The 27,845-nt window shown below is 48.9% G+C and overlaps 1 protein-coding gene across 1 annotated transcript; it reads left to right on the forward strand.

Moving 5' to 3' along the window:
- Positions 1-1,329: 1,329 nt before the first annotated feature.
- Positions 1,330-27,845, forward strand: FAM110A (family with sequence similarity 110 member A). The gene is made up of 2 exons (XM_035123714.2): positions 1,330-1,464; positions 24,226-27,845. Exon 2 carries the CDS (start codon positions 24,381-24,383, stop codon positions 25,467-25,469), a length of 1,089 nt encoding a protein of 362 aa, XP_034979605.1. The 5' UTR covers positions 1,330-1,464; positions 24,226-24,380; the 3' UTR covers positions 25,470-27,845.

Genomic DNA, 27,845 nt, shown 5'->3' on the forward strand with positions numbered 1-27,845 from the left:
ATCATGCTGATTTCCAGACTGTCCACGGGCTGGATTTAGAAGGCGATTGGGCCACATGCGGCTCCTGGGCCTTAGTTTGGGGACCCTTGGCCTTGGGCTTGCCGATCAGAAGGTTGGCGGTTCGAATCCCCTGTTGCTCGGTCCCTGCTCCTGCCCACCAAGCAGTTTGAAAGCACGTCAAGGTGCAAGTAGATAAATAGGTACCGCACCAGCGGGAAGGTAAACTGCATTTCCGTACGCTGCTCTGGTTCGCCAGGAGCGGCTTAGTCATGCTGGCCACATGACCTGGAAGCTGTATGTTGGCTCCCTCGGCCAGTAAAGCGAGATGAGCGCTGCAACCCTAGAGTCGTCCGTGACTGGACCTAATGGTCAGGGGTATCTTTACTTTTTATGCCACCTTGAACTCCTTGGAGGAAAGTCAAGCTATAAATGTGGCAAATAACTCATATCAGATCAATATACTAGCAGTATACTATAAGAAGAATCGTATTAACTACCCAAAGCCTGTTAGAAGTTGGTGTGATATTTTTATTGCATTTTTTTACCCGCCTTGATTTTAACGCCTCTGTGGTTGGTTGGAAGTTGCTTTGGGCTGCCCTGAGTAGGAGAAAGGGACTGACAAATTTAACAGATAAAATAGTAAATAAATAATAATAATAGCACCCATCAGCTGAGCTGACTAAGCGCCCCCTTCCTGGTTGGCCGCAGCAACCAGCTTGCCTTTCGCTCCGCTGCGCGCAAAGGGCACGAGCGCTTCCCATTAGCCAGCCCGGCTTTCCGGACGTCTGTCTCTCCCCAGATCCCCGGGGATGGATGTCGGAGGGGCCATTCTTGCTGCGCCCGGGATCTGCCTTCCTCCTCCCTCTCTTTCTAGGTCACGCTTCGCAATCCGCCCAGGGCAAAGAGGGAGCCGGAGGAGCAGGAGGCGGAGGTGGGGAGAGGCGGGGGGTCAGGCCGTCTGTCTTTTAATGTTCAGCTTGTCTGAACGCATCAGATGGAGAACGAGGCGGGCGCGCCCGGCAGATCAGCTGGCGGGGACCTCCCCCCGCCCCCCCGCCCCGGGAAGCCTCCTCCAAAGTCCAGCCCCTTTGACCCCGGGGGGCGCATCCCCGCAGGGCGCAGGGGGCTTTCCAGGGAAGCTGAGCCGAGGGTGAGCTTGGCTACGCCACGTGGAGCCGCCCCTTGCGTTCTGTCTCGTGGGAGCGGGCGGCCAGTTGGTTCCCCCATGCGCGGAGGAAGGCGCACCTACCATTCTTGCTGCTCCCAGGCGAGAGAGAGAGAACAGGAAGAGAAATTCCCCAGGTGAGTGTAAACAGGAAGTTGTGCAATGAGGTTACCTGAGCCCTCAGGTCAGCTGGCTAAGTTTAACGCACGCCTGCACCGAAGCGAGCAGTTTATTACTGGGAAGCTCCTGGCTGGCTGGTCGTTCGGTTCTCTGGAATCCAAGAGCCTCACCTGGGACAGGTAAAATGCCAGCCCTTGGAGGACTCTCTCTCTCTCTCTCTCTCTCTCTCTGGTTGATCAGTTTTGTGAACTAGGTATAATCTGGGGAGGGGAAGGAGACCGGAAGGGCAGCTGTCCGAAGAGGCTCGAAGCCAGATGGTTCTTTTGAGTAGCACAAGGTTCCTGATTCCCCAGTCCACGCCCCCACCCCCAAAATACATATATCGCAGGGCTTCAGCTACGGCGCGGCAGGCAGAAATTCAACAGATATAACGCAGGCGCTTTTTTTATTTAGTGGTGGTGTGCGCTCCGCCGGTAGGAGGTCGTTCTCAGGTTCGAAATTCATCGCCTCCAGTGAACAGGCTGGGATAGATCTCTCTCCAAGTGACCCTGGTCAGAAGAAGAGACCAAGCAAGGACTGGCTTCCTATCGTTAGGGCAGCTCCAGACGTTTAGCCTTATTTTGTTCTGTTTTAATTGCTTTCATTTTCCAAAGCAAAGGCATGCAGCTTAGTTCACTTAGGGATAACCGGATACGTATGGTGGACTGGGGAAGCCTCAAAGGTGGATATTGGGAGAAAGGAATAGATATTTCCCAGGGTAATTTCCCACGAGGCGAGGTTGTGTGTTGTGGCACCAGAGTGTGTCCTTTTCGACGTGCAAAGGAGTCTCTTTCTGTCACCACCTCTGAGTCGATATAACTGGTGAAATAGCATCGTCTTCCCTTTGGTACCAGATCTAAAAATTCTGCTTTACTGATGATTGAAACCCTGCAGACATTATTACTAGCGCATGTTGTATAGAGGCACACTTTGAAGCATAAAATGCTGTGTTGTTTGAATGTGTGAGACGAGTTTTATTTATTGTGTATAAAAATATTTGCATACCTCTGTGTGATTTTTTTAATAAAAAAAATCACAGCGGTTTACTGCAATAAAACCTATAAAAAAAGTTTAAAAATGGACTTTCCCCAGTAGATAAGAAAATATATTCTACAGTGGCGCAAATCTGCAGCGTTAATTAGCTTGGGGGTGGGTGCGGGCCAACGGACCCCAAAACGGGGGCTTGTTCCTTTCTTTGTCCAAGGAATATGAGAGGCCATGCAGGTTTTTCTTTTTAATTTAGCATTACTGGACTGGTTCCAGAAGTGTGTTGTTTCCTCTTTCACACCATAGATCTTGTAGGTTTCTAAAAGAGGAACCTCTTGAGGGAGGGAACATTTGCTCCTTTCTTTGTTCTGGCCGTGTAACTTGGCTCACTATTTAAAGTTACCTACGTTGCTTTATAAAGGTTGTTGTTGTTGTTTTAAAACAAGCCAGCAGTTTCTGGCATGATGCACCTCAGAGGAGCTTTTCTTGAGCCACACTATAATTAGGATAAGCTGTGCAGATGTGGGACAGAGAAATAATTGCTGAGCAACACTGTTATGGTCAAATCCATATCAGAACATAAGACAAGACGGTCGGATTAGGCCAATGGCCCATCTAGTCCAGCATTCCGATCTCACTGGCCTTCACTGGATGCTGTGCGATTACACCAAAGCTGCAAGCATAAACTTACAGGGTGTAGGCCCATGGAGAACAGTGGGAATGACTTCCGAGTAAGCATGCATGGAATTGTGGAGATGGAGCCGGGAGCCTGCAAAGGGATTTTCTCAAACAGGGCAACATGCAGAACACTATGCAGGAGTGGGGTTGATCTAGGAGAGAATCACGCAGTGCATATATAATAGGTAAAATAAAAAAATTCCTTCAGTAGCACCTTAAAGACCAACTAAGTTTTTATTTTGGTATGAGCTTTCGCGTGCATGCACACTTCTTCAGATACAGTGAAATAGGAGTCCCCAGGCACTTATGTAGAGAAGGGGTGGGGAGGGGGTATCACTCAGAAGGGTGCTGGAAGTGGGTGATTGACTGATAGCTGTTGATGACCGAAAACGACTGCAAATGGTTTTGCATGAAAAAGCAAGGGTTGAGATTGCTGAAGATCGCTTATCATGTATAATGAGATAAGAATCCGATATCTCTGTTCAAACCAGGTCCCTCCATGGTTTTGAGCTTGGTGATAAGTTGTAATTCAGCAACTTCTCTTTCCAGTCTATTTCTGAAATTCTTTTGTAGTAAGACAGCTACTCTGAGATCTTGTATAGAATGTCCTGGGAGATTGAAGTGTTCTCCTACTGGTTTTTCTGTCTCCTATATAATAGGTAGTACAATATGGTCAACCCACACAGAGCAGATGTAGAGTTGCCGGTTCTCCTGAGACGCAGTGGGCGGAGCCTGGGAGCTTAGGGGTGGGGCCAACTGAGGCTGGGGTGGAGCCTAGTAGTGTCTCAGTGGTACAGGGTGGCACCTGGTGGGTCAGGGCAGGGGCAAAACTAGGGGTCAAAGACCCAGTTTGGCAACCCCCACGTGCATTTGTGCGTGCGCACACGCACACACACAGGCTGGGAGCCTCAATGTCGCCTTTCTAGAGGCTTCATCCAGGGCAAAAAAACAGGCTAGCCCTCCCCTGTAGCTACGGCACTGGGTAAGGGGACAGTCTGTTTGTGCCTTGTGCTTCAGGGTGAAGCATGATGTCTTGGAGAAAGTGGACAGAAATGCTTGTCTCCTTCTCACAACACTAGAATTCCTGGACACGCAAGGAAGCTGAAAGTTGGGAGATTCAGGACAGATAAAAGAAAAGGACTTCTTCATGTAGTGTATAGCTCACCTGTGGGATGCCCTCCCAGAGGAGGCAGTGATAGCCACCAGCCTAGTTGGCTAGATGGACAAATATCAGTGGCCACTAGCCACGATGGCTATGCCCTGCCTGCATGGTTGGAGGCAGAAATGTTTCTGGTTGCTGGTACTCGGTGTTCTTGTGTTCAAATCCTGCCTGCATGTTTCGTACAGGCATCTGCTTGGTGGCCCCTGTGCGAACAGGATGCAATTGGTCTGATCCTGCAGGCGCTTCTTACGTTCTGACGTCCGGGGCTCCAAGAAAATAGACAAAAAGAGCTTTGAGAATAGGCTGGTGAACCGTACTACCTCCCCGATTCTGATTTATTCCTGCATTGCAGAGGGTTGGGATAGATGACCCTTGGGACCCCCTTCCAACTCTATAATTCTATGATCCTTTCCTTTGAGATCTTGTTCCTTCCCCTAAGAACCATGAGAAGGAGCCTAAGCACGTGGCAGGGAGAATTAGAGCTAATGGGTTGCATCTACTCCGAGTAGGCTCATTCAAATTAACAGGCATGACTCACTTAGGCCCATTGTAATTACGGTAGTGAATCTAACGAAAACTTGGTTGCCTGCGTTCCAACGTCTTTCTGTTATTTGCAATAATTCCAGGCAGTTGGCTGACGAAATATGACCCGTTCCTCACCCATTATTTGACTGTGGTCAAACATTCTCAGATACTCCTTGAAGCCAAACCTCCCTGATGTAATAGGTGATGACCTCCCTCTCTCTCTCTCTCTCTCTCTCTCTCTCTCTCTCTTTCTTTAGTTCCAACATCTAACTGATAGCAAAGATGGGTGTGTAGAGGCCTCTTTCCTCCCACCATCCTGAAGCAGCAGCCCCCCCCCCAGCTTCCAGACTTTCTTGCTATTTCCGGGTGAGATTCCGTCGCATGCCAGGAAATTCTGGTTGCGCAGTTGTGGTTGGTTTGAAGGATCAGGCTTTTTAGCAGCGAGGAAAAATGATACACTGGAAAGTGCAGGATAACACTGGCTTTGACACAGCGTCATCTAACCTCCCTACAAGCAAAGCAAGGTGATTGCTCAATGAATGCATTGCGAGGACTCCCAGGGTCTAACTTAACCCCTACTCCCAAGTATTTAGGGAAGGATACAAGCAGGGGACGCGGGTGGCGCTGTGGGTTAAACCACAGAGCCTAGGGCTTGCCGATCAGAAGTTCAAATCCCCGCGGCGGGGTGAGCTCCCTGCTTAGTCCCAGCTCCTGCCAACATAGCAGTTTGAAAGCACGTTGTTCTAAGCAAAATCTGCTCTTATTCCCTTATGGGGTACACAAGAGCCTTATTGGGTTCTCCATCGGTCGGAGAATATATAACAGAGGCCAACCAGAGAAGTTTGAGAAGCAAAGCCTTTATTTGCTGTTGCAACAGGGTCCTTCCCCTCACGGAGGAGAACAAGGAAGGAACCCAGAACAAAAGAGAACCTCCACTTTTATCAGTTTTCCCATCACCAAGAAACGCCCCCAATACATCATTCCTACATCACAGCTATGTAATCAATACCTCACAAAAAGGAGGGTTCAAGGTAGAAATCTGAGCACTTTTGACACCTCTCCTAGTCCTCCTATCACCCCTCCCAGGTGTGAATTCCTAAACACAAAGAGAAATTAACATTTTCATAAGAGTTGATCACTGTCTTTTGTTCAGAGGAGTCTTCTATTGTGAATGAGATACCATTGACAGGGAATTATGGCTCCCAAGTTGCTAGTCATGTGGAAATGTGTGCATATGCTGATCCTTAAGTCTTCCTTAAGGCAGGGTTGAGTCCAAGCGGGAGGGGTTAGGGTCTCTGGAGTGGAGCAGAGGCGAAGAAGGTGGTGTTGCGAGGGATTCTGGGTAACTGCAGCTGTCAGGTTCGGTCACCCCTCTCTGTTCATTAGTAATGGTGTTATGCAACCCCCTTATAATTTTCTATAACAACGTCAAAGTGCAAGTAGATAAATAGGTACTGCTACAGCAGGAAGGTAAACGGCGTTTCCGTGTGCTGCTCTGGTTCGCCAGAAGCGGCTTTTTCATGCTGGCCACATGACCTGGAAGCTGTACGCCGGCTCCCTCTGCCAATAAAACGAGATGAGCACCGCAACCCCAGAGTCGGTCATGACCGGACCTAATGGTCAGGGGTCCCTTTACCTTTACCTTTGTTGTTTAGTCGTGTCCGACTCTTCGTGACCCCATGGACCATAGCATGCCAGGCACTCCTGTCTTCCACTGCCTCCCACAGTTTGGTCAAACTCATGTTCGTAGCTTCGAGAACACTGTCCAACCATCTCGTTCTCCTAGTGCCCTCAATCTTTCCCAACATCAGGGTCTTTTCCAGGGGGTCTTCTCTTCTTGTGAGGTGGCCAAAGTATTGGAGCCTCAGCTTCACGATCTGTCCTTCCAGTGAGCACTCAGGGCTGATTTCCTTAAGAATGGATAGGTTTGATCTTCTTGCAGTCCATGGGACTCTCAAGAGTCTCCTCCAGCATCATAATTCAAAAGCATCAATTCTTCGGCGATCAGCCTTCTTTATGGTCCAGCAGGAGCAAGGAGGCACTGTGGGGCAGGAGGGAGACCTAGACCCGGAGGGAAAGGGGAGGCACCGTGGGGCAGGGACACTTAGACCTGGACCTGGAACTTTACCTTTACAAGCAGGGAAATGAAGGCAACAGGCCTCCACTTTTCTTTGCCTGCAGCATCTTATTCCCAGTGATATAGACTGCTTCTGCACATGGAGTTTCCTTAATTAACAAATTAACAAGAGTTTTCAACAACTTAATAATAATAATAATAATAAATGCCTTTAAGCAGTCAGAATAATAAGTCTTGAACTTTCATAGCTAATAGGTATTGGTAGACCTGTCCTCTGAATTTGTTCCCCATGAATTTAATAACCTAAGCTATCGGTCCATTTGCTCGAGTCTTCTCCATCCAGAACATTGGTGCTGCTTCCCAGGACATCCCAACTTCAAAAATTCAAAACAAATGCAAGTCAAGATCAGAAAAGAGCTTTCACACCTAGGAAATGGATGCTGAGACAAACACTTTAAAAAAAATAATCAATGTTACTGATTAACAGTCTTTGTTTGGAGGGCAGCAGTTTGCAATTTCCCAGCATCGAATTTGAATGATCCCTTTCTGTATGATCCCTTTCTGTTTGCATGAAAAAGAACAGGAGTCAGGACGTCTCTCAGTCAGATAATGAGGCCCAGCACAGAGTAGTCAAACACAATGAAGGCCAAAGGACCTCCTTTCAGCAGTCGGATGTTGTGGTAGCTTGGGACCCTGTTTTCTGGGCAGACTGTCTTCCTTGGAGTATCTTCCTAGCCATGCCTGACAGTAAGTAGCTGGCACCCAGGATGGGCACCTTTGCCAACCTGGGGCCTTCCAGATGGTTTGGACTAGAACTCCCATGAGCCCAAGCCAGGACTGGGGGTTGTAGTCTGAAACCTCTAGTCTAGAGGGCACCAGGCCATCCTAGGTGCAAGGACCGGCCTTTAGAACACACTGTTTGGCAGAATTCCCCTTGCGCCAACGAGAACTAGGAATTTAATTCTTGATTCAGCACAGTGACCACATTTGCACAGACGTCTGTTTTGCAAACCCCATGTCTATATTTAAACAGTGCGTGCTGTTTTTAATCATCTTATAATTTCAGGATTTATTTAGCACCTTGGCTCACCCTGTTTGAAGATACGGTGTTTGCAAAATAAGGAAAAGACGTGGGAGGCACGGAAATGCAAGCTGCACCCAAAGGAGCTGAGGGTGCGGAAAGTTTAGAGGTGTCTCTAGGGTGGCTCATCAGAAACTTCTCTGCCTCCTCCGTAGAGTAGATCTCCCTCCTGTCCCTCTGCTCTGAGCCTCTGCAAACACACTGTAAGAGAAGCTCCTTGAAGTCAGGGGGGAGATGGGGAGAAGATGGGAAGCCTCTGTTGATGGCTGCATGGATGGTCTTCCTGGAGGGCAGGTCTTGAGGGATGCTGCAGGATGATCATGAGGGCCAGTCACTTGAAAAACACAGCTTCTGCTTCCTGTTCATTTACTCAAGCGCATGTCTCACCCTGTCCTAGAGGCTCGAGGTGAACAGCAAAACATCTATTATGAAAACAGAAACAAAACCCATCCTACACCCTAAGAAGTCACTCTAGGTTCCTTTGGAAGGAGGGACAGGATATCATTAATGTCATGGGATAAATGACGAAAGGGGGACCTGCAGTAAAGTTGGATTTTGGGCTCTCCAATTCCAGCAGTGCTCTGTGGGACACTAAAATGTGGCGCCCCCACCTTTTGTGCTCCGTTCCACAGCATTGTTGGGGTGCCCCCGGCAGTGTGGCCCCCCTTGAGGCCAAACCAGTCAAGCTACCCCGAAACCGCCTCTGCAAAGTGCCTCCTGATCAGAGTTCCACATCGGGAAGCTCCATTCCATTCTTCCACCCTCCTGGTTTTCCATCTCCCCTGCCTTCCCAACAATGAGCTATATTCAGACCCCATTTGGCTACATCCGCTCACTTATGTGTTTGCACAAAGTTTTGGGGAGGTTAGACACAGGTTTTTTGGGGGGAACATCTGTTCTTATATGTTTTCAGGGAGGTTATATGACAGGGCATCAAGCAAGGCTTATCCCAAACTTTGCATTTCCTTGTCACTTTCCTTAACTGCAGAAATTGATTTGTTGAGCCAAGGCACGAAACCAACTCTTAATTACCTGTATGCAATCTGAGTTTGTCAGTATGTGATTGTATCACACCTGAAAATGCACGCACACACACACACCCCTTTAGCGGATTCTCTCTCAGTCTCTCTCTCTCTCACTCTCATCATCTACCTATCTTTCCTTTCTTCCTTTCTTCCTTCTGGAAATACTGGTGCTTTCCTGAGGCTGCTGATTCCTCTCTCTTGCTGCAGAAGTGGGGATGGCGAGGCTTACGAGTGACACACATTATTGCCTCTCTGCTTTTCTGAAACCAAAACGGTTCAAAAGCAAAACAGCAACTCCAAGTCTCCACCCCAAAAAACCAGACAGGAGGAATTTCAAACCAAACAAACTTTGGTTGTGCAGATTACAAAATGCCGATGAAATTAATCACCTCTATTTCAATCTGGGAACCAAAAAGCCTTCTGACCATAACAGCTAATCACCAAATGATTTATTGGGTATGGAAATTCCAGTGTTGGTGTTTTATAGCTCCTATTTTGGAAATGTGATGTTTGTTGGGTTTTTTGCCAATTTTTTTTAAAAAATAAAAGCACAGAAGTCGGATGACTATCTGTCAGGAGTTTTAAAGCTGTGTTTCCTAAATCACAGTGGGTTGGACTTGATGACTCTTGGAGTCCCTTCAAATTCTGTGATATTTTAAAGGTGGAAGTGATTCCAAACCAATTCCAAGATCAGACATTCTGTCACGTAGCCCTTTCTCCGCTGTCAAGAAGCAGGACTGCTACAGAATGTGTGGAGCAGAATCGGGGGGGGGGTCATTCACAAAGAGACCCCAGATGTGTGGAGTTACCATGCTTCCCCTCCACAATATTGGTATCCCCCATACTCTTCCATCATAAAAAACCCCAAGTACCTAGTCCTCATGGTTGAAATATTTCTATTGAGAAACACTAGTGAAATAGCCTGGCTCCCTTCTGTCCCAGGCAGGACTTGTGGAAGTTAATTATCACTTTCTCGAGCACATTTGTTCTTCCCACCCATGGCATGAGCTCTTCCTGGGCTCCCCTGATAACAAGTTTAACTGGTTGAGAGGCCTTGAGGTGGAGGCTATTCTGGGCAGAGGACATGCAAGAGATTTGGTTGTGGGGTGTTCGCCACTGCGGTACTGAACCTCCCCGGGTTGTTGTGCGGGGGAAGGAGAAAGGCGTGGCGAATTCCCCCCCCCATTGATGGAATGCATGATTACTAAGTCTACATGGCACTTTTTGGAGCGACATAGGCAGGACTTTTAAAAAGGAGGCGGAAAAGGCAGTATCTGCCCCAAGGCGCTTCCAATCTGAGGGCTGGGATGACAGCCGAGGACAGAGAGAAAAGCAATGATAGCAACTATTCTGAACAGATACGGTGGCGAAGTCTGAATATTCATTTCAGCTGGAGACAGATGGGGCGGGTGCCCTTTGGGAGTGGTGGGGAGGAAGGCAGGGAGTCCAAATAGTGGGTGGAGCCAGAGCCAATGAGAGGCGGAGCCAAGGATGTAGTTTTTGCCCCCATCCTTGTCCCTGCCAAGTTCTACAAGCATGGCCTGCCCGCTCGTGAGACAAAGTGAGGCAGTTGCCTCAGGCGGCAGATTTGGGCCAAAGACGCTGGCTGACCCTCCACTTCCTCCTCCTCTGCAGTTGCCCCCTGACCCCTCCGCTGACTAAACATCAGGAAGAACTTCCTAGCAGTAAGAGCTGCTCAACAGTGGAACAGTCTCCCTTGGAAGGTGAAGGGCTCTCCTTCCTTGGAGGTTTTTAAGCAGAGGTGGGATGGCAATCTGTCATGTTGAGATTTAGTTGAGATTCCTGCATTGCAGGAGGTTGGACGAGATGACCCCTTCCAATGCAATGCTTCTATCTATTTCTTGCTTCTTGCTAAATGGCCTCAGTCCAGTATACCTGAAGGAGCGTCTCCACCGCCATTGTTCTGCCCGGACACTGAGGTCCAGTTCCGAGGGCCTTCTGGCAGTTCCCTCACTGCGAGAAGCAAAGCTACAGGGAACCAGGCAGAGGGCCTTCTCGGTTGTGGTGCCCGCCCTGTGGAATGCCCTACCATCAGATGTCAAAGAGATAAACAACTTACCTGACATTTAGAAAACATCTGAAGGCAGCCCTGTTTAGGGAAGTTTTTGTTTTGTTTTTAAATAATTTTTATTAAGTTTTTCCAAATAAACAAACAAAACAACAATTTTTGTACAATTCATCTTAAATTCACCCATCTCAGTTCCTTTTGCTCTGCCGAGCTATGACTTCCCTCCCTCCCTTCATCCGGTTTTCTTATTCACTCCTATCTTGCAGTTCTTTGTTACCCTTACTTTAGTCAGTTCGTAGGATTTATTTCAGTCCTGCAAGTGTCTTTAAACTTCTACAGTTCTTCTCCATATAGTCCACAAATTTACTCCAGTCTTTTCGGAACCTTGTCTCTACCTGGTTTCGGATCCTGCTAGTCAGCCTTGCTAATTCCGCATAGTCCATCATTTTCATCTGCCACTCATCAATCGTTGGTAATTCCTGGGTTTTCCATTTTTGGGCTAACAATGTCCTAGCCGCGGTTGTCGCATACATTAACAATACTTGGTCTTCTTTTACAATCTCCTCTCCTATAATTCCTAATAAAAATGCCTCTGGTTTTTTGGGAAAAGTATATTTAAAAATCTTTTTCAATTCATTATATATCATTTCCCAAAATCTTTTAAATTTGTTGCATGTCCCCCACATATGATAAAACTCACCATCTTTCTCCTTACATTTCCAGCATAATTTACTACTCATTCTATACATCTTAGCCAATTTTACTGGTGTTAAATACCATCTATACATCATCTTCAAAACGTTTTCTTTCAGGGCAGTACATGCTGTAAACTTCAATGTTTGATTCCACAATTTCAACCACGCGTCATATTCAATATTATGCCCAAAATCTTTTGCCCATTTTATCATCACATCTTTTGTCAATTCATCTTTCGTATCTGTTTAGGGAAGTTTTTAATGTGTGACATTTTAATGTATTTTAATCTTTGTTGGAAGCCGCCCAGAGTGGCTGGGGAAACCCAGCCGGAAGGGCAGGGTACAAATAAAAAATTATTATTATTATTATTATTATTATTATTATTATTATTATTATTATTATAGATTTCTTGTCCTGACTTCTCCAGTACTTTGCCGGTTGCTCAATCTTTTCCTGAACAGCCTGTGCTTGGATCTGGCTTCTTCTGTTTCCCTTTTCTCACCCCTTTTGGGACTTCCTCTTCCATATTTGGTTCACCAGACGCGCCGTGCAGGTTAGCTTTTTGAGTCATCCTAGGTAGACATGCCCACACCCCAGAGGTGGAGTGGCTCCTCCTCAGGAACTCTGGCAAGCTGTCATTGGGATGTGACGAAGGATTTGCTGTTCTGCAGAACTCTTCCCTCGGCTTCTCATTTCATCCCAACACCGGTCCTGCGAGGTAGGGTTGGCCGAGGAGTGTGTGTTGGTGCCGAGGGCGTCTGCCTGACCTTCATGCCTAAGCGAAGATTTGAACCTGGATCTCAGCACCCAAACCCACCACCCTAGTAGAACACGGAGGGTGCTTTGAGGTGGGTGTTTATTATGGGATCAGGACTTCTCGAACCTTCATTGCTTTTAGCAATGTCTGTCCATGCAAGGGACCCCTGACCATTAGGTCCAGTCGCGGACAACTCTGAGGTTGTGGCGCTCATCTCGCTTTGCTGGCCGAGGGAGCCAGCGTGCAGCTTCCGGGTCATGACAAAGCCGCTTCTGGCGAACCAGAGCAGCACATGGAACCGCCGTTTACCTTCCCGCTGTAGTGGTACCTATTTATCTACTTGCACTTTGACGTGCTTTCCAACTGCTAGGTGGGCAGGAGCTGGGACCGAGCAATGAGAGCTCACCCCGTCGAAGGGATTTGAACCGCCGACCTTCTGATCGGCAAGCCCTAGGCTCTGTGGTTTAACCCATGCAGCGCCACCTGTGTCCTTGTCCACGCAACATAGTTGTCATCAAAATGCCAAGCCATATTTAACCCCCACCCCAATTTAATTCAGATTCCCCTCATCAGAACACACAGCCAGTAGCTTCATACAATAGGCAGCTTTCTCTGTTGCAATACATACAAGCCCATGGAAAAAGGTTCACATTCGGAAACAAAGACACACAACTGCGTCTATCCCCCATGTGGTTTGGAGCCTAGAATTCACCTTCCTGGGAATAGCAGCTTTTCCTCCTCTGTTTCAAGTTGTTAGTCCTGGGTGTGGAAACAGAAAGACCATTTCTAGTGAGCTGTCAGAAACCACAGGCTGGCTGAGCCTGACTAAGACACACACACCCCCAGCGGCCAGGTGTGATCAGTTTATAATGAATTATTGTGGGAACTAGTCTCATTCAGGCCGTTAAGAAAACGGGCGCTAGAGGTGCGACGGGGCCGCGGCCTTCCCTCCCTTTCTGCGCTTGGCCGCGGGGCGCGCCAGGAACGCAATTAAACAAAGCGCTCTCCTGTCGTGTCCTACAGCCGAGCGCAAAGAGGGAGGGAAGACCGTGGCCCCGCCGCTCCTCCCACGGGCCAGGTAGGGTTGTCAGGAGGAGGAGGCGGCGGACCAGGATGGCGGCATCAGGCTCTGCCGCCACCACGGCCCCAGAGCCCGATGCCGCCATCTTGGTCCGCCGCCGCAGGGGAACGGGAGGCAGAGCGTTGAGGGGGGAAGAGAGTGTGCGCATGTGTACATCCCGCCTCTTCGTCCACTCCCTGTGTCCGTTGGGCACATGCGCATTAGCACGGACACAGGGACACAGGGACTGGACGCAGAGACACAGGGACTTTATTATATAGGATGATTGAAACTGGAAATGTCCCTTGTCTGGAAACCGTGGAGATCTGCTACCAGTCAGTGCAGACAGTATTGATCTAGATGGGTCTGTCTCAGCATAAGTCAGATGCATCTGCTTAGGGAAGGGCCGTAGCTCAGTGCAGAACATCTGCTTTGCATGCAGAAGGTCTCAGGTTCAACCCCCCAATGGCCGCTCCAGATTAGGGCTGGTCTTGTCCCCTGCCTGGAACCCTAGAGAGCCTCTGCCGGTCAGTGTGTAGACAATACTGAGCTTGGTGGACTGTTGGTCTGACTCAGTATAAGGTAGCTTCCCGGAGGTCAGGCTCATTCTAAAACAGATGGTTGTGCGAATTGCTGGTGGCGTGGCATGACCTTGCGAATGCCTCTGTAGTCAGTTTGATGGCTGAGCCTGGAAGAGCCTGCCGACATGTTTCTTCCTAAACCCCAGGGGCAGGATAGTTTCAGCCTCCCACGTTGCAAACACCCTTGTGATGACACGTAGACATTCTTCTCCTGTTGCAATCTTAAACTATATCCCAGTCTGGCAGGAGAAGTATATTTAACCTCTTACTAAACTGCAGGGTTTGGGGTGTTGTTGTTTTTTTGCAATAATTAATGGATGGATTCCGGGGAAATCCTTGCTTTTGGACTCGAGGAACACCTTTCCTCTACCACCCTTTACAAACAACTTGCAAGCAGTAGGTTGGGATGGGACTATACCGCAGGGGTGTAGCCAGATACTTAAAAGATTTGGGGCATTGGGCAATAGGCACAGATTTGCATATAGTTTGCAAGTGTTCGCTTCTAGGTATAGATGCAGATTTTCAGTCCAAATCCCAGCTATATCTACTCAGAAGTAAGTCCTGTTGAATTCAGTGGGACTTGCTCCCAGCTTGTTGGGGTTAGGATCACATATCTTTAAATGAATCACGGAAAGCCTGCTAAATGGTCAAAGGCCTGGAAACGATGCCTTACGAGGAACGGCTTAGGGAGCTGGGTATGTTTAGCCTGGAGAAGAGAAGGTTAAGGGGTGATATGATAGCCATGTTCAAATATATGAAAGGATGCCATATGGAGGAGGGAGAAAGATTGTTTTCTGCTGCTCCAGAGAAGCCGACACGGAGCAATGGATTCAAACTTCAAGAAAGAAGATTCCACCTAAACCTTAGGAAGAACTTCCTGACAGTAAGAGCTGTTCGGCAGTGGAATTTGCTGCCAAGGAGTGTGGTGGAGTCTCCTTCTTTGGAGGTCTTTAAGCAGAGGCTTGACAGCCATATGTCAAGAATGCTTTGATGGTGGTTCCTGCTTGGCAGAGGGTTGGACTGGATGGCCCTTGTGGTCTCTTCCAACTCTATGATTCTATGATTCTAATTCCCCATCCAGATCTAAAATTAATTTGTCCCCCCCCCTCCCAAAAAAACCTGTGTCTTACCCACTAGCCACCCTCCAGTTCATTTTCCTCTGAATTAATTACTCACTCCCCCAAACTCGGGCGACTTGGAAAAAGATTTGAGGCCCATGCTCCTTAGGGTCACTCCCAGCGACACACCTGCAGTGCGGTTCTATTTCAATTGCCCAGGTGCTGATTCATAAACAATGCAGAGAACAGCGCAAGGAATTGGTGTCACCGCCTCCGAGGTGATTACAATGACAAGCCAAGCCATGCTACTCAGACCTGTGCCATATAGTGATTATACCTTATGCACTACTATTATTTGATCATGTGTTTATCTCTGCTTTCCCTCAAGGCACCCGGGGTTGGCATGCGCTCAAGGGTGGTTTCCTCACAACAACCCTGCGAGGCAGGTTAGGTGGAGGGGGAGGGAATGGTGGGCCCAAGATAACCAAGGTAAGTGATCCCTATGGCAATGGGGTGGGGTGGGGGACAGTCTGAGGCTAACCTTTTTAGACCCGAGTAAGCCCCTCCGTGGTAGCAGTGAAGACAACACTGTCTGACTCCGTATAAAGCACGCGCTTTGTTTTCCGGTCTAGTGCCATATTTACGTATAAGCTATATTTACGTATAAGCTAAACAAGCTATAGATTAGGGCCCCCCAAAAAATTAAAGGGAAAAGAATGGATGTACGTTTCCAAAATATAAGATAAAAAACAAATAAAATAAAACCTACATACAGCAACAGGTAGGTAGCCGTGTTTGGTCTGCCGTAGTCGAAACAAAATAAAAATATTCCTCCCAGTAGCACCTTAGAGACCAACTAAGTTTGTCTGGTGACTTCTGTTGCAGTGTATCTGAAGAAGTGTGCATGCACATGAAGGCTCATGCCAATGACAAACTTAGTTGGTCTCTAAGGTGCTACTGGAAGGAATATTTTTATACAGCAACAGTGTTTTGTGGTGTGTAGGCTCCTATTTGTTATGTGCAAACGGCCTCAGATATCTATTAGGTCCATAAATTACCATATAGCATATATTCAACACAAAAGATTGTGACAATTAGTTGTTGACAAAGGACAGCTGGACATATAAAGGGCGCCATTACCTTCAGTAGCTCAGGGCCTCATCCAACCTAAATCTGGCCCTCAACAGCACCATCCTAACAATGTCTACCCAGAAATAACTCCTCCTGCATTCAGTAGTAGTTGCTCCCAGATGAACAGGATTGGGATTGCACCCCCAAATCTTATTCATCTGAAATTCTCTGGCTCCCAGAAGCAGCTGCTACAAACTTCAGTTTCTAGCAGCGTTGGAGGGGACCCAAAGAGTCATCTAGTCCAACCCCCTGCAATGGATTGTCTCCTTAACCTTCCTCATGTTGCCCAAGGGAGACCAGCTAAATCTTCCCTGCCTCTTCCCAGCCCTTCTCCCAGCTCGTTTCTTCCCTCCTATTCCTTTCTTCACCTTTTCCTTTTGCTTACAGGCTATTCTCCACTGCTCTTTCCCACAGGGGATTTGACAAATTAGTAGCTATCCATGGCTATTAGTTATAATATAGTCCCATGTGCAGGAACAATATCCGCCTGAGCAGGGCCGGCCGGCTGCACTATTAGGCAGAGTGAGGCAACTGCCTTCGGCGGCAGATTGGTTTGTTTCATTTCACGTTCTGAAATGTTGCAATAAAGCCTCCGGGCAGCTTGCAAAAACACACCCATTAAATTTATCAATGAAAGGCAGTTAAAAACAGGTGCAATAAAAACAACCCAAAATATAATTAAAAGCAAAAGTAAGTTTAAAAGAGACTCAAACGCATGCCACCTTTTACATGTCCGGATAGGCCCGCCTAAACAAAAATGTTTTCAGCAGGTATTGAAAATAGAAAAGGGAGGGCAGCTGCCTGATGTCAATAGGCAGGGAGTTCCAAAGTGGAGGCGTTTCCCACTAAAAGACTGATTTCTTGCTAGTGCTTTGATTGGCGGAATTGGCAATACTATACGTGCCACATAATGACTATTCCACATTTGTAAGGACTCGACCATTTGGTGTGGCAGTCCCTACACTCGTGTGTGTGTGTGTGTACTTTTTATTAAATTTTCTGTTTTACAATTTAGAATATTCATTTAGACAGCCTTAAAATATCAATGACTTCCATTCTTCTCTTTCCATGGTTCATTTTGCACAGCATAAATCCCTGCATTTTTTACATAAACTAAACCATTCCATTATTACTTCCAGCAAATTTATTTACACTGTTTAATTTATATTAATGGTGCCAGTGTTTTGAAGTGTACACAATTCCCCCCATATATTCAGTAAACATTTTCCAATCTTCTTTAAAGTAACAAATGTTCTTTTTGTTCTCTTATTCTATAAGTTCCGCAAGCTGCGCATGTTCCATCAGTTTAAGTTGCCATTCTTCTTTGGTTGGGACCTCGCTCGTTTTCCATTTTTGGGCTACAAAACACGGGCCGCTGTACTGGCATAAATAAAAAAACCTTTGCTGACACCTGGGAACTTCAGTATGAATTATCCACAACAAAAATGTTTTTTTGGAAAGGTGCTTTTAAACATTTTTTTCAATTCATTATGAATTATTTCCCAATACTCTTTTTACCCTTTTACAGGTCCGCCACATATGAAAGAATGTATGCTCAACCTCAATGCATCTCCAGCACTTATCTGATTCAGTCTTATACATCTTAGCAAGCCTGCTCGAGTTAAATACCATCTGTAAATCATTTCCTTCAGGGGGGAGCGCCTACAAAATCCCTGCCTTTTGAGAATCAAGCGACCACCTTCACTGTACAGTTGTACCTTGGTTCTCGAACAGAATGCGTTCCGGGAATCCATTCGACTCCTGGAACTGGATGTTCGGCTTCCGAAAATCATTCAAAAACCGGAACACTCATTTCCAGGTTTGGATCATTCGGGAGCCGATTTGTTTGGGAGCCAAGGTGTTTGAGATCCAAGGTACGACTGTACTCTTTTCAGCGCCTGCTAAAAACATTCTTGTTTAGACATGCCTACCCAGAGGGTAGCGGTGGCGCTGTGGGTTAAACCACAGAGCCTAGGGCTTGCTGATCAGAAGGTCGGCAATTTGAATCCTTGCGACGGGGTGAGCTCCCCCTGTTCGGTCCCTGCTCCTGCCAATCTAGCAGTTCGAAAGCACGTCAAGTGCAAGTAGATAAATAGGTACCGCTCCGGTGGGAAGGTAAACGGTGTTTCCATGCGGTGCTCTGGTTCGCCAGAAGCAGCTTAGTCATGCTGGCCACATGACCCGGAAGCTCCCTCGGTCAATAAAGCGAGATGAGCGCCGCAACCCCAGAGTCGGTCACGACTGGACCTAACGGTCAGGGGTCCCTTCACCTTTACCTTCCCCCAGATGTTGAGAAAGGGGAGGTGGTTTTAATACATTTTAGTATTTTAACTTCTGCATGTTTTAAAGCAGGGTTGCAGATTTTTCTTGATTTTATTACTTTAGCTATTTATAAGCATCTTTGAGGGTTAATTTTTTTATAAAAAAAAACAATCCCGCAATATCCTGCTTGTGGTCCTCCCACAGGCCTCTGGTCGGGCCACTGTGAGAACAGGATGCTGACTCAGGATGGACCTTTGGCCTGATCCAGAGGGGCTCTTCTGATGTTCTCACATTCGTCATGTGGTGTTCCCAATGGCATGTGACTGACCGCTGTGGGAAACCAGATGTTGCAGTGGTGAATCTTCAGTCTGATCTGGCAGGGCTGTTCTCCCTGCTCCTAACAGGCTCAGTGGTCTCCCAACTGCCCTTTCATAGAATCATAGAGCTGGAAGGGACCCCGAGGATCCTGTAGTCCAGGCACGTCCAACTCACAAGACTGCGATCTCTGTTGTTGTTGTTGTTTAGTCGTTTAGTCATGTCTGACTCTTCGTGACCCCATGGACCAGAGCATGCCAGGCACTCCTGTCTTCCACTGCCTCCCGCAGTTTGGTCAGACTCATGTTGGTAGCTTCAAGAACACTGTCCAACCATTTCGTCCTCTGTCGTCCCCTTCTCCTTGTGCTCTCAATCTTTCCCAACATCAGGGTCTTTTCCAGGGAGAAGCAAAGCAGGCCATGGCTCCTGAACATTTAACATCTGTTTTTCAGGCAACTGGAAATTTTAATGCTGGTTCTAAATGTGTTTTTTGTCCCTTCCAACTCTGCAACTCTGTGAGAGTGGGACAGAGGGAGGTCCATTTTGTCCAGAATCCAGCTTTCACAGTGACCAACCAGATGCCCTGATGTTGGTGTTTAGTCGTGTCCGACTCTTCGTGACCCCATGGACCAGAGCACGCCAGGCACTCCTGTCTTCCACTGCCTCCCGCAGTTTGGTCAGACTCATGTTGGTGGCTTCAAGAACACTGTCCAACCATCTCGTCCTCTGTCGTCCCCTTCTCTTAGTGCCTGGCGTGCTCTGGTCCATGGGGTCACGAAGAGTCGGACATGACTAAACGACTAAACAACAACACCAACAGTTTGAATTGTGGTCAGAAACGTACTGGGAGCCAATGTAGGTCTTTCAGGACCCGTGTTACATGGTCTCGGTGGTGTTATGTGGGACACCCTAAGGAAAAGCAGGACATTCTGGGATCAAATCAGAAGCCAGGACGGCTTCTGTAAATCTGGGACTGTCCCTGGAAAACAGGGACACTTGGAGGGTCTGATAGCTTAAAACATCCCGCCAAACAGGATCGATAACCCAAGGCCACTCATTCTGTAATCTCATGTTCATGGATTCCTGCCGCTGCTGCAGGCTTTGTCCTGTTCAAAGTCCTGTCCTTAACTTTTCCTGTTTGTTAAATAGACAGGTGAGCCTCAAAAGGGGATGGGGGAGGTCTGAATCCCTTCTCTTTTCTTTGGATTCTTTTATTACAGGGGGTTGGACTAGATGACTCTCTGGTTCCCTTCCAACTCTACAATTCTATGATCCTTCCTTCTATGAAAAGCTGAAAATTCACAGTGTGCCATCACCCCCCCTCCCCCCGCTGCAACTGGTGCCGTCAGAATTTCCCAAAGCGTTACTCACCGATAGAGTTGCACAGATCCTTTCCTGGACATCAGATAAGATGCGGCTTCTGGTGGAGTGGGGGAAGAAAGCCCGTTGTTGAAGGCCTGATATACCGTATTCTCCGAAGAGGCTTGCTAAATCAGACTTAAATCAGGCTTAACAGCAACACAACATCCTGGCTCTCCCAGTGACTACCTAGTTTGCTTTGGGGCTCCCTCTCCAAAACGCCTTTGGGTGGAGATGTAAGCAAAATGAAGTAGATGCACGGCATGGATGTGCTGCCCCTCGCCCTTATGGGAACCAGTGCGGTGTAGCAGTTAGACCGGTGGTTTGCTAACTCTTTCAGGCCACTGCTACTTTGGTTTGTTCCGTAAACTCGCCCCAGTGTCCCCCGTCCTACCTAAAAAGCATTATTCAAAAGAGCTGTTGGCATGACCTACTAAAGAAGACAATAACACACTAAAATTCAGAACAGTTACGCATCAGTTGCACATTTATTCAAAATCCAGTTAAAATAATTTAGTTTAATCAATTTAACCAAACAGGAAGAGCTGTTGGACAGTAGAACGGACTCCCTCGGGAGGTGGTGGGATCGCCTTCCTTGGAGGTTTTTAAGCAGAGGTGGTTATTATTATTATTATTATTATTATTATTATTATTATTATTATTAGTACCCCGCCCATCTGATTAGGTTTCTCTGGGTGGCTCTCAACAGAATATTAAAACCATAATAAAACATCAAACATTAAAAACTTTCCTAAACAGGGCTGCCTTCAGATGTCTTCTAAAAGTCAGAGAGTTGTTTATTTCTTTGACAGCTGATGGGAGGGCGTTCCACAGGGCGGGCGCCACCACTGAGAAGGCCCTCTGCCTGGTTCCCTGTAACCTCACTTTTCGCAGGGAGGGAACTGCCAGAAGGCCCTCAGAGCTGGACCTCAGTGTCCAGGCAGAACGATGGGGGTGGAGACACTCCTTCAGGTATACTGGGCTGAGGCCGTTTAGGGCTTTAAAGGTTGGGTGGCCATCTGTCCTGGATGCTTTATCTGAGATTCTTGTATTGCAGGGGGTTGGACTGGATGACCCTCGGGGTCCCTTCCAGCTCTAAGATTCTATGATTCTCTGATGAACCAGATCCGGTGATAAAAGCTTCTCAAAGTCTGAAATCAAGTTAAAATCCTCATTAAGATAAGAAGCTCACTGGGTGATCTTGGGCCAGTCCCTCTCTCCTTAGACTGGCCTACTTTACAGGGCTGTTGTAAGGATAAAAGTGGGAGAGAAACATACCTTGAGCACATTGGGGAAAGACCAGGATAGAAACAACAAATGAATGAAACATCATAATGGAATGGAACCTCCTGGCAGTGGCGGAGCTTCATGCTCTGGCACTGGGGGGGGGGGGAGGCGGAGAGCAAGTGGGGGCAAATAACAGGGGGAAGGTGGTTCCCTCCCCTGTCCTCCTTGTGCTCTCCTTGGTAGCATCTGCTTGTGGCCACTGTAGGAAGCCAAGCGTTGGGCCACACACATTCTTGGACTGATCTGAAAGTGTTGTTCTTATAGGGGTAATTGTTCCTTTAAGGGTTGTTGTTGTTGTTTAGTCGTTTAATCGTCCGACTCTTTGTGACCCCATGGACCATAGCACGCCAGGCACTCCTGTCTTGCACTGCCTCCTGCAGTTTGGTCAGACTCATGTTCGTAGCTTCGAGAACACTGTCCAACCATCTTGTCCTCTGTCGTCCCCTTCTCCTTGTGCCCTCCATCTTTCTCAACATCAGGGTCTTTTCCAAGGATTCTTCTCTTCTCATGAGGTGGCCAAAGTATTGGAGCCTCAGCTTCACGATCTGTCCTTTCAGGGAGCACTCAGGGCTGATTTCCTTTAGAATGGATAGGTTTGATCTTCTTGCAGTCCATGGGACTCTCAAGAGTCTCCTCCAGCACCATGATTCAAAAGCATCAATTCTTCGGCGATCAGCCTTCTTTATGGTCCTTTAAGGGTAACAATCCTGTTTTTCCCTGGGAGGACACACAATACAATAACTTGTCCTTGGGTACATGGTGTTTATATATATATACTGTTGGGGGAAAGTGGAAACTCTGCAACCATGAGGACTAGCACCTTTCTCTTAAAAATAAAAAGGCAATTTTTTGGGGATTATGTAGGGGGTATCTGCACTGTGTCCTACAACCTCTTTTGCAGCGATGGCCAGATACCTTTTGGCCTTATGGAAGCTCCCTCTTAATTACCTTTTGGTTTTTTGTCAGCTCATGCTGGGGGGTGGGGGTGGGGGGCAGAGCAGCAGACACCCCACTCCCTCATATGGGGAGGAGCCCAGCATTGCCTGCCAGCCATTTCCTGAGCTTTTGATGAGCCTCTCTTCCCCCTTGCCAGACATTTGAGCAACCCCTGCTGCTAATCCTCCTGGCTAATGAGGTACCCAGAGCAGTTGCAAACTGTTTAAAATGCCCCTCTTGCAAGGATTAGGGGGGTGAGGAGGAGAGGGAGGAGAGGGAGGTGATGCTTTGGGTTGAAAAAGGCTCCAGGTCTGGGCTATGCTTTTGTGTGCGATTCACTATCACATATGCAAGAAGGGGGGGGGGCGGGAGCCTTTGGGACTTCCTGCCACCCTGTGGGTAGAAAATCATCTTCTCTTTCATCTTCCTGATCCATGGCTGCCTCCAACCCTGCTCCCCCTTTTTCGCTCAAACGATGGCTTTAAAAAAAATAATAATGCAAAAATTGTGCTGTAATCTTCTAGCATTAAACAGAGAGTGTCTTTTGGGGTTGGGAGGGCAGATGTAGCTCCCAAGAATTGCCACTGGTGTTGTGAATTGATTTTTCCCCCCTACCATGCCACCCCAGCCACAATTCAGGATGACTTTATTCATGAATATGAATACAGAAAACGACACAGATAGCCACTTAACAAAATCAGAATCCTGATTTGAAAGGGGAGAGGGTAGCCAAGAGAGGATTGCACCCAGAAAATAGGTGGTTTTCAATTCTTCCCCGTTCCCTTCTTTGTTCTAAACCAAGCTTCCCCAAACGGGTGCCCCCCATAGCTGTTTTGAACATAGGAACGCAGGGAAGCTTCCTTATAATGAATAAGACCTTTCACCCATGTAGCTCAGTATTGTCCACACTGGCCGGCAGTAGCCCTGCAGGGCCAGGGTCTCTCCTAGACCTCCCAGGAGATGCCTGGGATTTTGGACCTCCAGGATCTGTCTGGCCACTGCAAGAACAGGATCCTGGGCTCTCGGTGGCCCTCCAGCCTGTTCCTGCCTCCATGCTTGTCTTGTGTACTTAGCAGGGAGCGTGCCATCGCTGCGTGAAGGGCTGGGAGATGCTGCCCCCCCCTCCCCATGTGGGGTGTTATTTATTTCCCCTGTGGAAAAGCTGCGGCTGATCATCTGTTCCTTCTTCTGGTCTTTGGGGAGAACCTTGCTCGGCGCAATTCGCTGGGAGGTTGGCAGATAAAACCTACACGCATCTAGTAACATTTGAAGGGAGCAAGGCTTTATCCTCGGATGATGACGCTGCCTCCTCCACTTGTTCTCCCCCTCTCTTAAAGCTGTCGGATCCTAGTATGTGGGAAGAGCACAGGTGATGTTGGGAAGGGGGGGGCAGGAGGAAGTGGGAGGAGGAGGAGGGGGGGTAGGGAATCCGCATAATAATAGCCAAACGGAGGCTGGAGCTGGCAGGAGGTCCAGACGAACTGCTTTTCTTTCTCCAGGGCTATTTTCATTCAATGAGTTTGCCTCCCTCCTCCCTCCCTTTCCCCTGGCTCCATCCTGATAGGCCGAGGCCCCCATTTGAAGTGCCTCTCTCCTCTCCGATTGGCCAGCGGGGGCAGCCCAGTCTGAAAGGGGTGGGTGGTCCCTTGCCTTGAAATAGGCAGCTCAGCGCTCAGCTCCCTCTGCCCAGCACCAGCTCCTGCCTTTGTCTGCCGTGTGCTGTTTGTCTGAGGGACGGCACAGAAACCCCCGGCTCTGGAGCTGGAGCAGTAACAACAGCAGCACTCGGCCGTCAGAGGAGAGCTGTGCCAGGAAAAGGGTGGAAAAGCCCTGCAGGGGCAAGGAAGCCCGCCAGGTCTCAGCACTGATTTTGCACGCCTTTTCCTTCTCCACAGCAAAGTGTCAGGCGGCAGCCGACTCCTGTTGATCGAGAGCGGGGAGGCAAGCCGGAGTGACGATTTCCCAGGGCGGGCTGCCCTCTGTGGCATGTGACAACCCCCCTCCCCACCACGGGACACGGCAGTGGTCTGGAAGCATTGTGGTGAGTGCCATGCCGGTGGAGACCCTCCAAGCCAGCCACGCCATGAAAGGCGTCCCGGCTGCTGCACCCTTCACCTCGGCCATGCCCTTCCGAATCCTGAACAAGGGCCCCGAGTACTTCCGGCGGCCGGCGGCCGGCGGTGCCGCCAAGAAGCCCAGCGCCGTGGAGAGGCTGGAAGCGGACAAGGCCAAGTATGTCAAGAGCCAGCAGGTGGCCAGCACGCGGCAGGAGCCGGTGAGGGCTCTGTTGCTCAAGCAGCCCCTCTTCAGCCCGGGGGTGCGGCGGGTGATGGTCACCCCCAGCCGGAAGACCCCGCAAGGAGGACGCCGGGCGGAGGCGCGTGGCGCCAAGACTTCCCTGAACCTGGAGATCCTCAACAACCTGATCAACTTCTGCGACAGCCCGCTGTCGTTCCCCAAGCCAGAGAAGAGCCCCGCAGAGCACAAGTGGGGGGCGGGGGGCCAGGGCTGGAGCCCCGGGAGCCTCCCTGACACCCCGAGGAAGAAGGGCCACCCGGCGGAAGGCATGAGCAAACTGTCCCAAAGCTCGGCCTCCTCCAAGCCGCCCAGCACGGTTGCCGTGCGCAGGGTGGACGTCCGGCCGTGCGGGGCCCTGAGGGCGAGGGTCGTTCCCAGCATCCAGTTGACGCCGGTCCCCTCCTCCCCTGCGCAGGCCAAGATCCTGTCTCCTGGCCCCCTGAGCTCCCCCAGCCCCCGCGGTGAGCTGCGGACAGACAGCGCCAGGCGCCAGACCTTGCTGCACCGCTCCAAGTCGGACCTGAGCGACCGGTACTCCCGGGCGACGGCTGACCTCGAGCGCTTCTTCAACTACTGTGGCCTGGACCCAGAGGACATGGGGGACGTGGAGGTGGAGCGCTTCACCCGGGCCAGTTCGGACATTGTGTCCGTCAAGTTCCACAGCGTCAGCACGGCCAGCTCGGAGGGGACCCGCTCGCGCCGCAGCGCCGTCACCTTGGAGGAGAGGCAGGCCGAGCGCATCCCTTACGGCATCTCCATCATTGAGCGCAACGCCCGGGTCATCAAGTGGCTGTATGGACTACGGCAAGCCAGAGAGTCCCAAAAGGTATCCAACGTATAGTGGTACTTTGGCGGGCTCCAACAGGAAGCGAGGAAAACAAACAAACAAACTCCCCCCCCCCATTGTTTGTTTCAGTGTGTGTTTTGGATATTTACTATTGGAGGGAAAAAGTTGGCAACTGTTGCATGGGTTTTGTGTGTGTTCCTTTTGAGAAATGTCTGGTCTGCCTTGGGGCAGCGGGGTTGTTCTGATGAGGCATCCCATAATCTAAATCCCTGCAGAAAATCCACCTGGGGAAGAAGTGTATCTGGGCTCCTTCTGAATCTCCAAAAGTCCAAAAGGAAGAGAGTTGATTAGAATGTCTTTTCCAGGAGTGAGAAGCCCAGAGCAAGCAGGTTCCTAGATTCTTGCAAAGTCCTGCAAGGGATGCATAAGGATAAGAAAGGAGCCCCCTGAATAGGTGGCCATTGTTGCAACAGGAGGAAGCAACCCATTGGAGGAGGGATCAGCGAACTTCCAGGTGTTGCTGGGCTCCATCTCCCATCCACTTCTGGTGGGTACTGTGCTACCAAGTGCAATTCTTAAGCCAGACATTGCTGTTTTCATTCCCAAGGTCTCGATCGCACCCGTTTGTTTGCTAAGCCTTGGGAATTTGTGCAGCACAGAGCAGACAGGGATAAGCTTTTGCAGAAGCAACAATGGGATTGTTAACAATGGAAATCTTAACGGCTGAGAGGGCTGTAAAAAAAAAAACGGGCCTATTGTGAGAGAGGTAGAAGAACGCAAGCTGTTTCTGCAGGCACCTAGCAAATACCTGCTTGGGCCTGCGAGCCCAGGAAATAGCCAAGCAACCATTGAGTTGTGGTGGCATTCTGCCCTGGAAGCCCCCCCCCCCCCAAAGACCCAAACTGGGCAATCCAGTAGAGTCTGGTCCCAGGTGTCCAAAACAAAGGGGTGCCGATACCATCGTTGAGGATGTAGCAACTGCTTTCGTAAACCTTTGGTAATGTGGAGGTGTCTTCCGGGTTTGGGGGGGGGGTCTGTGTTGTTAGCCAGGAAGGTGTGTGGACCTCTCTCCCCAGGCTTTAGGGAAAAATCCCTTGTTTCCAACAGCTTTTGCTTGGCACGTGGCGCCAAGTCTTCCATCAAACAACCGCCGCCCGTGATGCAACCATCCACGTCCATATCCTATTGTTTCTGATGCTTGCCAAGCGAGAGCTCTCTGCCGGGGTGGATAACGGGGTGGAAGAAACTGGCTGTCCTCAGCAACCAGGTTTCCCAAAAGTCCTGAGCCTAATTTTGGCCATACATGTCTTCTTAAAACCCCTTCTAAAGAAAGATAATTGAGAAATGCATTGGGTGATTAAACCGGACCATGGACCCCTCTGAATTGTTTGCAGAAAACAAAGGGTCCCTTTCTGTCAAGGTTCTCCTGGGAGAAGGATTTTCTCTCCCAGTCACCAACTGAGCAATAAAGGGACTTGGGGGGTTGTTGTTGTTATGGATTGAATCTCCCCATGTTTTGGGGAGAATCGCTGTCCTGCGTATTCCTTGAAGGATGCGACTGGCTAATGCACAGCTCTTTCGACTCCGTTCCAATCCTCTGAACCGTTTGCAGGTGTGCTTCCACCTGCCTGCTGTTTGTGCATCTCTTCTCCTCCGAAGGCTCAAGTTCAAAGCAGATAATAGCTCTCCTCTGCTTCCACCACCCCTTCGACAACTGGATGATGTTTTACGTGTGGTTATCTCACCTCTTCTCCAATATGAATGGGGGGCTGTGAACTTCCCTTCCTGTTAGGAAGGGGAGTCCATCGTGGTGCTCATCCCTTTGGCTAGAGTGGATCTCCTGTCTAATAAAGAATAGTTGCTCCGTCCCCTACAGGGAGCAGGAGAAGCCTGGAGGGGAATGGCTGAAGATGTCCAAACAAGCAATTCTTTTTGTCCAGGACCTGACGCCAAAGATAGCCATCAGTAGTGGATTTATACCAGGCAAACCTGCCGCATTCCTGATGTTCCCAGGACTACAACCCCCATCATTCTTCCCCAGTAGCCATGCTGGCTGGAGCTGATGGGATTCGTAGTCCAACAATACCTTGATAGCCACAGGTCCCCTATCTCTGGTGGATACAGATCTGTAACAGTCCGGCAGGAACAGAATTTTGCCAGGATGTTTAGCAATGCAGCCAGCCACCTCTAGTCACCTTCCCTAACTTTGGCTATGTTTTTTATTGTGTGTGTGTGTGTGTGTTTGTGTATGAGTGCAACTCCTTCTCTTTGTATTTCGAAACTCTGACCTTGTCCCCTTTGCAACGCCTGTTTGCATCGAAGTTGCCTAAACTTGTTATTTATAATGTTTCTTTGTATTTGTTCCTTCCAAGTCCGTATATTATTTTGTGCCGGCGGTTGTGAAGTTTAGCTAGCAAGGGAAAGGGCGGG

The sequence above is a fragment of the Zootoca vivipara genome, chromosome 7, assembly GCF_963506605.1.
Source record: "Zootoca vivipara chromosome 7, rZooViv1.1, whole genome shotgun sequence".
NCBI lineage: Eukaryota > Metazoa > Chordata > Lepidosauria > Squamata > Lacertidae > Zootoca > Zootoca vivipara.